The following is a 12604-nucleotide window of genomic DNA, read 5'->3' on the forward strand; positions in this document are numbered from 1 at the left end:
CTAACTCCACCCCGATTTCTGACACCTAAGCCACGCCTCACGGAGGGTACCCGGCTGGTGAGCACCTCCTAGCTTTTGCCCGGCAGAGAGCCCAGTGAAGGCTGTGAGCTGCAAGTCTGAAGGAACTTGTGTTTTTCTCTAAGCTTCAAAACTGGAGTCTTCTACACCATTTATGTTGATGATATTATTAACATCACTTATGCCTGGCTGAGGGTGCACTGGGCATAAGTGATGGTTTGCAGGTGTTGAGTATTCATTAGAGAAAAGAAATCAAGCAGAGCCTGCAGTAAAGTTTGATGTGAGGTGTGGGGGTGAGAAATACTCTCTGGGTGAGGAAGGCAGGGCTTAAGAGCTTTAGATTAAAGAAACAATGGATTGTCTATCATCCTGGGGCCTAGAGCACAGCTAGGGCACCACAGAGGTCTTTAATAAATCATATCTCCAAGAGGTAGAACAGGAGCATCCATAGATGGAGCCAGTCTAGTCAGCCTCAGCTATGGAGGAGCACATTGTCAGAAACCTCCAGTCCATGCCCAGGAAGGGTCATGAAGGCAGCTGTTTTCCACCTGTGTTCTGCTATTGATGCACACTGTCCCTGCCAGGGTGGCTTGAAGGAAATACAGAGACCTTAATCAGGAAAAAAGAATGATGAGCCCTACAATGAACTGCAAAGCCATCAAGGGCACAATTGCCAGGGCTTTGGCCACCTTTCCCTACCTCTCGGGGGTCCTAACAGTGCACTCTCAACTCCAACATTTTATTGGTTTTTAGACATTCTGATGTTCAGGCCCCACAAAAGACCAGTGACAACAGAGTCTCCAAGGGATGAGTCCTAGGGAATCAGCATTTTCTTCAAAGTTTTACCAGTTATCCTTCTTTGCAGTCAGCTTGGAGGGCCACTGGCTTAAAGGGACTTGAACACATTCTTTCCTGGGAGTGTACTCAAAAAAAGTCCACACAACAGAACAAATGTTGGTGGTTTTCTAATTGTAAAAAATAGGTCTCAGAGTTGATACTTCCCCCTACTGTCTCCACCACCCCCATTTCACTGATTCCCATCTTCTATTGATTTGTTCCAGTCATGGAAAGTAAACCAACCCTCTGGAGACTTTTCCAGGCCAAATGCACAATAAATGGCTTAAACAGGACTAGCTCCAGTCCCACGTGCTGAAACATCTATGGAGTCAAAATGAACCAAACAAAAGATCTCTTCAAATATTTAATTAGTTTGGAGACTTCTGCCTTCCAACCAGTTGGGTAAAAATTCTCAAGAAAGCATGATGAAGGGGTCCTCAAAAACGAAACAAAACACAACATTGGGCTAAAATGGAGAGGAGGCTGGGTTTGAGAAGACAGAACATAACATGTGTCTGAAGGCCTTGTGAAGGAATTTTACCACTTACTTTAAAAATATACTCAAAATGAGCAAGAAATGATTAAACAGCTATACAAATTTAAGGGCGAGTAAAACTTTTATGGCTGAAAATACCAGACGTGCTTTCGAAATAGATTTTTTAAAAACCCTTAGATCCTGCTGTGGTTTGTTCCATAGCCTTCTCAGTACACGCAAGAAGCAAACTAGCTATATCCAGCGTCCCCAACGAGCGCTTGAGGCCTCTGCAAAGCAGCAACACAGCGAGAGACAGAGGAAGGAGTGCAGGAAGTGAGAGCAAGCTGCTCACGGTCTTTGAACATAGACTCATACCCCAGCAAAGTGAATCGATTTTCTTTGAAAAAAGATGGAAATAAACTGAAGGCCTTGAAGAATCATCAGCAGCCTCACATCAGGAGGCCAGTGATGATAACTGCATTTTTGATAACTGCATCTTAGGAACTGGGGGCCGGTGTCCTTCAGAGCGATGGGTCTGCATAGTACAGCGTGAGTTAGGACACCTGCGGCTGACCCCCTCAGGGAAACATTCAGCAGGAAAGCACAACCTCTGTCTCGCTGTCATTCTTTCTCTTGTTTCCTCTCTTGTCCTGTCCTTTGGCGCTTGTGAGAGGCAGTGTCCAAAGCCACAGCCTGAGGCTCAGAATGGGTACTGTGACACGTATATCCGCAGTCGGATCACAGAGCTGCCTCTGAAGTTGATGACCGTGTTGACAGTGATCATCTCCAAGTCTAGCTGGATTTCCCGAGGCCCTTTGATGGGACGTGTCATCACCAGGGTGGCGCTGATAGGGCCTGTTTGCTGTGGACAGAACCAGGGGACACTCGTTAGGGAAGGTGTGATGTAAGTGAAAGGCCTGGCTGGTGGCTCTGCACCCGAATCAGGGTGCTCTCCCTTGCCCACTTCAGTCACCCTGGCATTCTCTCAATGCCTCCATGGTGTCATGCTCTTCCCCTGGCTTTGCCCACTCTGCATGTGGCTCTTTCCCATTCCTTCAGGTCTCATCTGAAAAGAGCTTCCTAAGGGTACCTTCCCTGACTCCCCAGTCTCTGTTGGGTTTTTGCACAGGACAGAAAGTGTTTATCACTGTGCATAACAGTGTATGCTAACTCTTTGGCCTATGCTGGATGTCTAAGTTCCTGCTGGATGAGGAGATCCCTTTAGAACCTAGTACAGTATTTTGAACACAGTAGGTGTTCAGAAAATAGCCCTCCATATCTATGAGTTCTGCATCCTTGGATTCAACCAATCATAAATCAAAAATCTTCATGAGAGGAAAAACTACCTCTATACTTGTAATGTGAGACTTTTCTTGTATTGTCATTACCTAAACAATACAGTGTAGTAATTACTTACATAGAATTTATGTTGTATTATAAAAGTGATCTAGAGATGACCTAAAGTATACAAGAGGATGCATAGAGGTTAGATGTAAATACTATTCCATTTTAATAAAGGTGTGGAACAGCAGCAGATTTTGGTCTCTCTGGGAGTCCTGAAACCAATCCCTTGCAGATACCAAGAGGCAACTGTAAATCTTGAATGAATAAACAAATCTTTGTTTATACTTACTGAGATGAGGTCACATCACCTCTTTGGGGTTCATCGTGACACTTGATCTTAGCCAAAAGGCTAAAAAGTGATTGGACTTCATTTCTAAAATGAGGTTTTGGAACAGATCAGTAGTTCCCAAACAAATGGCATCAAAACACCTTGGGTATTAAAAAAAACTGACAAAAATTTCAGGGCCCAACTCCAAGATTTGTGTCATTCATTACACTTTTATATAACTCTTGGGAAAAGTGAAATTTGTTAGGAGCCCATGTCTGATAACACGGTGGTTACGTCTGGTTTCACCATTCCATGACCTTATCACTGAGATCTTAATAATTTCAATTTTCTCCTCCATGGAATCTTTTCCTAGCATTTTCAAGGAGGCAGGGAGAGAAGAACGACTTCAGATGACCACCCAGCTTGTGTGAGACACGCTTCCAGCCATTTCTGTATATGTCCACTTGTTTCATCCTTATAAAAACCCTAAAAGACCTTGTTACTCAAAGTGTGCTCCCTGGACCAGCATAATTATCACTGAGTAGCTTGTTAGAAACGCAGAACCTTGGGCATTGCCTAAGATCTACTGAGCCAGAATCTGTAGCTTAACACAATCCCCAGGTGATTTCCGTGCACATTAACAGTTAAAAAGAGCTGATCTAAAAGCACAGGACCACACCAGGGGCCTCAAGATGCCCTTGTCTAAGGGCTGCCCTAAGGGTGTATCTCATTATTATTATTTTATAAACAATCAAACTGAGGTCCAGCAAAGTTAACTAATTCCTTAGAGTCACCCAGCTAGTTGGGGCAGAACTAAGAAGCTTCCATTTAGATTTTTCTGTCTGGCTTCAAGCTCCCAGCCCATTTTCACTACACAACAGCTATCAGAAGAGACTGTGCATTGTATTTCTTCATCCATAGCTCTGTTCTACATGAGAGATGCTCTGGGTGGATGCATTGGAGAGCTACAGAGCATCTGCAGAGGAAATAGTGTGGGAGGAACATCGATGGGCTGGACAGTCACTTCCCAGAAGCTGAAGAACACAGCCCTGTGCCCAGAAAATGAAAGCAATAATCTCCATGAAATCAAGGAACTTGGCTTGTGTAAAGCTAGCAGGCATTTATTCTGCCTCCTTAAAAGGAGGACTCTCCACAAAGTTCTGAACATGCTCCAAGGGCTGCCACAGATATGACAAGGGCAGGGATGGAAGACCAGCGCAGGCCAGGTACCAGCACCTCGCTGTTTGTTAGGCTGTCAGCAGCCTCACAACCACAATTTCCTCTCAGCATTGGCTTTGTACATTCTCGTCAGCATCCACGTAATTGGCACCTACCCAGGAAGAGGATCTTTTGGACTTCCTTATCAGTCCTTGCAAAACCTCAGGGCCCTGGGCCAGGACTTCAGTGGGTACAGCCACACAGGGAAATGCCAATGGTTTTGACATATATAAACATCTCATCAGCTTTTACTGTTTGCATGGACACAGGCTTAGGGTTCAGGACCTTGAGCTGTGGGCAGTCCTCTGGAGGGCCATTTACAGAGCCAACAGTCTAGAAGAGGGTGGTGGAGGAAATAGAAACTTCAAGGTGTCCTTCTGGGATTTCCTGATAAATGTATCCAGACTAGACGTCCATTCAGAAGTGATCTTCCATTCAGTGAGTCCAGTCCCTGCCTGGGTCTCACACAGCTGCAGCATACTGAGAAAGCCTTGCCCACAAGTACCTGGAAGGCTTCAAGTGCCTGCCAGGACCACTGAGGACAGCCACTTTCCATTCTAGTTTGAGCTTTTAGGGCAGAACCTGGGCGTTAGTGAAATACTCTCCCTCCCAAGAGCCACTGGTCCTCGGTGGTCAGTGATTCAAGCTGATGACAGTGATATGCTGCTAGGCATAAGCTACCACTTTTCATACTTTTCTTATTTAATCCTCATAATCTTATGCTGTAAATAGGTTAAGGATACTACATAAGGTCACAACACTAATGCTTGGCTCTACAGCCTCTGACTCCAAAAGTCATGCTTCTAATCATTGTGTTCTGTCACTCCAAGTCCTTAAATTTCTTATCATCCCACAGCCCTTAGCTGACTTGAGAATCGCCACTCCGTGTTGTGTTTGCTAGCTCGTCCCCATCCCAACCACTATAGCATGTGTGTAGGTTCCTCAAGCGCAGAAGCCACAATCTATTTCTGAATCCTCAGCACCTGACTCACATATGCATGGACAGTGGCACCAAATAAGTGATAGAGATGGAAAGAATGCTGGTGGAGTTGGCTGAACAGAAAAAAGCTGCAAAGAGCCCACCAGACTTGGCTCTGCTCCCATGTTTTCAGGTTTGCTCTGAGTCAACTTAGGTGATGGAATAGTCCAAGCAGGCTGGATACAGCAGGTCAGCTTCCCTTGGTCCTGTGACCTGATCCATGTATGTCACGGAGGAAACATGCTTTGGTACAGTCTGAGCCCTGTGATCATGTTCCTCCTCTTAGCCCTAATTGTACACCCAGATTTTACCTGGTGAAAGCTAATGCCCAGCCCTCTGTCCACAGCTCAGTATAAGAGAGACTGCCAACAGCGCTTGGGAAGGGATATATAGTGGATATGTGTGTATGTCTACATGTGATATATGCACATGTATTTGTATGTGTGTTTTCAATACCTGTGGGTATGTATGCATATGTGTGCATATGTAAGTGGATGTGTGTCTATGTGTGGCTTGCCTGCTGGGTGAAATGCTCCTCCCAAATCCTTGTAACTAAATCAGTGAATCTCACGGTGGGAGAGTTTGAATAGCCATCCAATCCAGCCTGTTACATAATGCTCCAGGCTCCTCGGTAGCATTCCCAGCTTTTCCAAGGCTCAAGAGTTCATCACCTTCTAGCAACCGTCATAGCAGCACCAGCAATGTCAACAACAGTATCTATGCAATACTAATATTTATTGAATTGTTCCTGGGTGTTAAAGTAGACTTCTTGGCATCTAAACTTCTGCTCTGACCACAAAGCTGGAAAAACAGGTAAGAAATATCTCACATTTATTTTGTTTTGTTTTGTTTTTGTTTTTTCTCTGGTACCGGGAACCGAACTCACGACTTTGCGCTTGCCAGGCAGGCGCTTTGCCGCTGAGCTAAATCCCCAGCCCCTATATCTCACATTTAAAAGAGTGATATAAAGACCTGGTGTATGAGTACAATCACACCCCTATACTTCTACTATCAAAAGTCTGTGTGGGTCATAGAAGGAGAGGCAAAAGGTTTGAGGTATCAGGTGATCAACCTATGACCCTATTACATCAGGGACTGATCAGTGTGATGTACTCAGGAGAATTTCCAAAAAACCTACGAGACTATCTTGTAGAAGGAAGAGCATTTGGGTGTCTTCCTCAGAGAGGACACCAACACTTAGCTACTAGGGTAACAATCTAGTAAGACCCTGGCCCTTCTAACCTTGCCCCTTCCATCACCTGCACCTCCACCATCCTGGAGGAGCTAGAATCAGCACTGTCCTTGCTGAGAGGAGAAAAGGAAGCCTGTACAGAAGCCAACCACACCCATCCCTGCTCTGACACCCAGAGAGGGTGAAACGTCACACTGCATGAGAAATGGAGAAGTTGAAGTTCCACTTAAATCAGCAGGTACCTTTGGTGAGAGAGAATTAGATAACTCAATAGTGAATGCATATGCCTTCCCCATATGCTGGGGAAGCAACCTCAGATGTCACCTGGGTGTGTGCCAGCAGTCAGAGAAAGGGAAGTTCTTGACCATTTCACCAGTACCAAAGCCCAGCTGTTTGACAAAAACTCCTTCTGTATTCCAGGCGCTGTGCTAAGTGGACAGTCTCATCTAATCCCAAGGTAAATACTGGTATGGTCTCTTCTGAACAGACAGGAAACTGAGGATGTGGGAGGTTAGGTAACCATGGTTGGGGTAAACTGAAGAACACAGAGTGAGATGAGTCAGCCTGGCCCCACAGCCCACATTAAATACCTGTCAGCGATTGCTGGGAGGGTCCTGTACCTCTGGACAACCAGGACATGAGAAAGGCCAGGCTTATCTGGTTGGTTTCTCTGTCTTCCTGCTCCCACACCCAGTGGCTTCTCAGAACCCCACCCCAAGTCTTTTTTTCTCTTCTCAGGTGTAACCTGGGAACTTTCAGGCCAGGAGCCACTTTCTCACACTTAAGTTTAAACATTTTCACGGCAGGCCTGTGTCACTTTGTCCCTTCCATGTCCTTCCATGTTTTCTGAATAAACACTAACGTGTTTATTTAGTCCTTCTTGAGCTGAACACAGAGGAAGCTTTCAGGAAGGGAATCACCCTCCTGTCAACTCCAGCTACAGGACCATCTAGTATCCCCACTGTCACTAGGCACCTTTCTCAAGTCAGCCACCACAAGGACCAGTACGGTAACAGTCCAGGGGGATTTTAGTGGCTGCTGGCCAGGTGAGTGATGTGTTGTCTAGACAACCCTCCTCTGCAGACTTCCTGCCCTACTCAGGGTTGAGGGAACCTCAGGCAGGAGATATCCATGATGATATTTTCAGTCCCCAAGGAGACTGTCTTTTTTATCCCATGACTGGGATCTACTGGGTCTGGAAGGGGCCAGATGCAAGGAAGCTACTTGGGCCACCAGCCCACAGAGGCTTGGCAGGCAGGAGTTTCTGCAGGATGGCCAATGTTAGTGGGACTGGGGAATGGACAGATGGACACATAGCTTGGTCTTCCTCATCTTTGAGAAGCTCCTCTCCCCCTCGCTCATTGCAACTTCCCCCAATTTCCTTGAACCTGATCTCAGAGCCAGGTCTACACCAGCTCCACAGATCATGTGATGATACATGATGACCTGGTTGTTTTAGCTTCTTATCAAAAACACATTAGTGAGGATACACTTGTTCCTGAGGCTTTTCTAAAATGCTCTTTTTGCTGCTTTTGAGACTTCCAGTCCCAGACAAGAATTGAAAGATTCTGCCATGGGATGGAGAGAGAGGAACTAGAGCTCAGATGTGTTCTTTCATAGCCATTGGCTCAGTCTCTGGTGCAAGCGGGTGACTTCCATGGGCCTACCCTTCTGAGTGTAGCTTCTCACAGTGACCCTGGAGGATCACATGCAGTATCTGTTAGAAGTAAAGGCTCTTTCCCTACTCAAAGATATCCAGGCCCCAGTTCTTAGAACATGTAAATGTTATTTTAAAAGGAAAAAAAAGTTTATAGATATGATTAAGGATCTGGACACTGGGAGAGTCCGGATGGGTCCTACATCTAATCACAAGTGTACTTAGAAGAAGGTAGGTGATGGAGATTATAAATGTGGCCAGCTGCATGGAAGAGGTAAATGTTTAATTTTATTTAAGTTTAGTTTAAAGAGTCACATGGCTATTGCAGTGGACAATGCAGTAGTCTACTTCTGTAAGGCATACCTGACAATTGCTGGCATAAAAGGACCATGAGTGCAAGGATTTGGGGACATTTTCTTCATTGCTAGATCCTCAGAAACGCATAGTAGGTAATTAATATTTGTCACACGGGTGAATGGATAAATGGAGATGTGAATGTCTGTCCTGCAAAGATTGAGAAAAAATGATCTAAAGTCACATCTTGCCTAACTTCCTGTTTCAGAGATGATGATCCTGGTCTCAAGAAAGAGAAACATCTTTCAGAAGGCCACTCAGAAAGTGATGCAAACCAGGACCTTGGGCTCTTGACTTCCACCTACTCTCTTCTCTCTTCACACCTGTCCCTCCTAGCTGCACTCTTACCTGTTCTGCTGGTGTGTGTTCCTAGACTAGATAACACAAGGCCATTGTTAAAAATGGCAACCACCACTCACCCCTCTCTTACCCGCATATAGAATTCTCGACCCTCATTTCCAGATTTGATCTGGAAAATGTAATAGGCCCCAGGGTAGCGGGTGGTTGCTTGCATCTGGAAGATGTCAGCAGGAACAGAGCGTCCTGACACCACATCCATGTCCCGGAACAAGATGGTGAAGGGCTGGTCTCTGCAGCCGGGATTTTCAGCAGGACACATACAGCGACTAGAGGGTAGAGAAATCATGTGAGAACTCAGTCAATCTTTTCCAGGTGTTGGGCCTACTTGCTCTCTCAAAGCACTGAAAATGAGGCCACCTCATTTTTTTTTTTTAATCACTAAATGGGGTAAATGAAGAACATCTCTGCTCCAGACTGTAGTCTAAAAACTTTCTAGTATGGAGATGAGCTCTGTTTGCTACACAATAGACTTTTCTAGTCATCAGATATTGTGGCTAGTAGAGGATATAAATTGGATCTCTGGTTCTCGGAACACTGGAACATTCTCCAGTTCACTTTACACTTATCATGTACTTAGGCAGCAAAATGTGCCGGTGGTCATGTAGCTCTTTGCTTGTCGGGCAAAGCTACTCATTAAGAAATTTTAAAAGTGAAAATTACATTAGATTGATGGGTTCCAAGGGTCCCTTCACACACTCTGTTGCACTTAGCTCAATTTGTATGGGACATAATTGAATCTCTTTGTTCAGTAAACAAGAGCTCAGAACTCACTATGTACAAGACATGGCATTAAATGATTTGGAAATTGAATGATAAATAAGACCGGTTTCAAAGAGTTTACTTTCTAGTAGGAGAAATATTTCTAATTTAAAGCAGCTGACTTAAAACCCTAGCAATAGTATGACTTAATAGAAAATCTTTGACTTTTATTACCAGACACCTGTGACTTATCCCTTAGTCCCCCATCCTCCATCTCTCATCTCCCTTGTGAGGCTCCCCCTAGGAGTCAGAGCTCACAACCAGGATATCTGCTGGTGTGTATCTTTGTGACCAGCCATGGAGTCAGCGTTGCCATTTTTCGGTCATTCTCTCCTACCTTCCAATCTGACCACAAAACCTGGCAGTTCTACCTCCAAAATAGATATCAAATTCAGGTTCTTCTCACCACCTCCATTTTTACTGTCATGATCATCTATGTGATCATCCTCTCTCACCTGGACCTCAAGGATGAGATTTGTCAAACACAAATCAGAATAGGTCTCTCCTCTTCTAAGACTCTTAAGTGCAACTTCAATCAAAATTAAACACCCACTTTAGTTTTTATGCCCCATGAAGCCTGACTCTGTCCTTGTTTCTAGCCTCTGCGCAGGCCACCACCCACTGCATTCACAAGGCTGCAGCAGCTCAGGCATCTTCTACTCTCTGTAGGCCTAAAGGCCACTGTCGATTTACAGCCTTTGCACATGACGTTGCCTTTGCACTTCTAGTCTCTATTTAATGTGGGCTAGGCTGGGAGTGTCACTTCCTCAGGGGGACCTGAGGATGACCTGGACTCCTGGGTCTAAACACTAGGTCCAATTCACTTTTTTTAAAAAAAAAAAAATTCCGTTCTCTCTGTCGATAGCACATGTCCCAATTTATTTATGGGACAATTTGTTTAAGTTTCCTTCATGAGACTTAAACTTCCTAAGAGCAAAATCCTTAGCACCTAACCTAGGACAAGAGTTCTACTAAGAGTTAATAAGCAAATGAATATAAGGAATTTCTAAAATATTCTCTTTTTTTAAAGGCTGCAACAAAACAGCCAAGTCAAAATATTTCTGGTGCCAAAAAGGCCACATTAAAATGTCAAGTGTCACAAAGAAAATAATTGCTTCCTAAAAGAAATTTGGAGGAGGGAGTGATGGCTCCCAGCTGAAGAGGATCACGAGCAGCTGGGAATAGGGCATCCGAGCGGAGCTCTGGAAGGTGGGGTAGAGATGGAAGAAATGCCTTCCATATGGCAGGAAGTGTATGCACAGAAGCAAAGCGGTGGCCTGCAGGGTTATGGGTAAAGGTGAGAGCAAGTGCTGTCCCAGTTACCAGGGGCACAGGAAACCTGAGCAGGAAAAGAGCTGCTAGGGGCAGCCATGAGACTGGCCTGGGTCGTGCAGGGAGGATGTCACTGAGCATCACGACTTCCCTAGTAACACCAATTTGGGGCCACAAGTTGAATGGGACCATTTCCTGGCCACACACAAACCCAGAGAGAACCAGGAACAGAAGACGGCAGGAGCAGCCTGAAGCCCTGCTTGTAGCAGAGGGTTCTTGGAGCAGAAATGGGAGACCCTTGTTATAACGGTTACTAAGAAACACAGTTCTGGGTAACAAGCGAAGAAGTCTCAGAAGGACCTGCCTGTCCTTTGTCCTTTGTTTGCCCATTTTTTGTCATAGCAGGAACCACACTAGTAAGCCATGACTTCGTCTGCAGATGCTGTGCTCCTAGAGGGTAGGATAAGTGTGCCTAATCTTTTCCTGCATCTGCAGCTTGAGGGTTTAGAGTTGTTCAGGGGTTAAGAACTGTGTGATTGAAGGGGATGGTGCAGAAGATGTAAGAGCACATGTGACATATGTGCATACAGATGCATGTATATTTGTATATAGAGGCAGAAGAGGACCTGAGATGGTCTTACACGGTCTAAAAGAGAAGGAAAAAACACTCGTAGGATGCCAGGGCTAGAGAGCATTATCCTAGTGTGTTTACATTATTGAAATTATCTTTCTGTAATTCTCTCCTCAACCCTAATATTTGCTATCTGTGACTTAGTAAAGACAGAAATTTGATTAGGTCAAGTTAAATACCCTCAGCTATTGAGCTTAATTCTCTAACAGCTCTCTCCTCACAAAGCAGTCCCAGAAGACAGGAAGCCTTCCCTTGTTTTGGGAGTATGTTGAAAAGGCAGAAGTCATTTCAATTTCCCATTTTTTGATTGGGTCTTTTATTGGAGCATCTAATTTTTTGAGTTCTTTATATATTCTAGATATTAGTCCTTTATCTGAGGAATAAAAATGTGGCATTTATACACAATGGAGTACTACTCTAGCATAAAGAAGGATAAACTTGAGTCATCTGTAGGAAAATAGATGTACCTGGAGACCATAATGTTAAGGGAAATAAATCAGACACACAAGTTTAAATAGCACATGGTTTCTTTTATATGAGAAACCCACAATATAAATAAAGAGCAAAATAAAACATAGATAATAAGAAACAGGGATCCTATTTCTCCACAGCCTCACCAGCATTTGTTGTTGGTTGATTTCTTAATGCTAGCCATTCTTACTGGGGTAAGGTGTAATCTCAGTGTTGTTTTAATTTGCATTTCTCAAATGACTAATGATGTTGAAAATTTTCTCATGTATTTGTCTGCCATTTGTATGCAGACTGGTGAAACCACTGTGGAAATCAGTTTGGAGATTCCTCAGAAAACTAGGTCTAGAGGCTCTTTTCAACCCAGCTATCCCCCTGCTGGGTATTTTCCCAGAAGATCTAAACACATCATATCACAGTGACATATGTGCACCTATGTTCATAGCAGCACAATTTGCAATTGCTAAATTGTGGCAGCAACCCAAATGTCCATCCACTGAGGATTGGATAAGAAAATTGTGGTCCATTTATATAATGGAATATTACTCAGCTATAAAGAAAAATAAACTCGAGGCTTTTATAGGTAAATGGTCTCAACTAGAGACCATACTCATAAGTGAAATAAATCACACATACATGTGCAAGCACCGCATTGTTTCACTAGTGTAAAACCTGAAAGAGTTAATTTAAACTAGGAGGTATGATAGACATTGTGAAATGATAGAAAAATTCTCAAGGGTAAAGGGCAACTGGGATGTGGGAAAAGAGAAGG

The 12604-nt window shown here is 44.3% G+C and overlaps 1 protein-coding gene across 4 annotated transcripts in view; it reads right to left on the reverse strand.

Moving 5' to 3' along the window:
- Window positions 1-1206: 1206 nt before the first annotated feature.
- Fbln5 (fibulin 5) overlaps window positions 1207-12604 on the reverse strand; it is a 70718-nt gene continuing 59320 nt past the window's right edge. For all 4 annotated transcript variants that reach the window (XM_005390311.2, XM_005390310.2, XM_005390309.2 and 1 more), the window contains exons 10-11: window positions 8773-8968; window positions 1207-2192 (exon numbers count right to left, since the gene is read on the reverse strand). In XM_005390311.2, the coding sequence (XP_005390368.1) occupies window positions 2031-2192; window positions 8773-8968 (358 nt within the window). In that variant the 3' untranslated portion in view covers window positions 1207-2030. The remainder of the gene's footprint in view (window positions 2193-8772; window positions 8969-12604) is intronic.

This window comes from Chinchilla lanigera, unplaced genomic scaffold, assembly GCF_000276665.1.
Source record: "Chinchilla lanigera isolate Chin_1 unplaced genomic scaffold, ChiLan1.0 scaffold00037, whole genome shotgun sequence".
Classification (NCBI taxonomy): domain Eukaryota; kingdom Metazoa; phylum Chordata; class Mammalia; order Rodentia; family Chinchillidae; genus Chinchilla; species Chinchilla lanigera.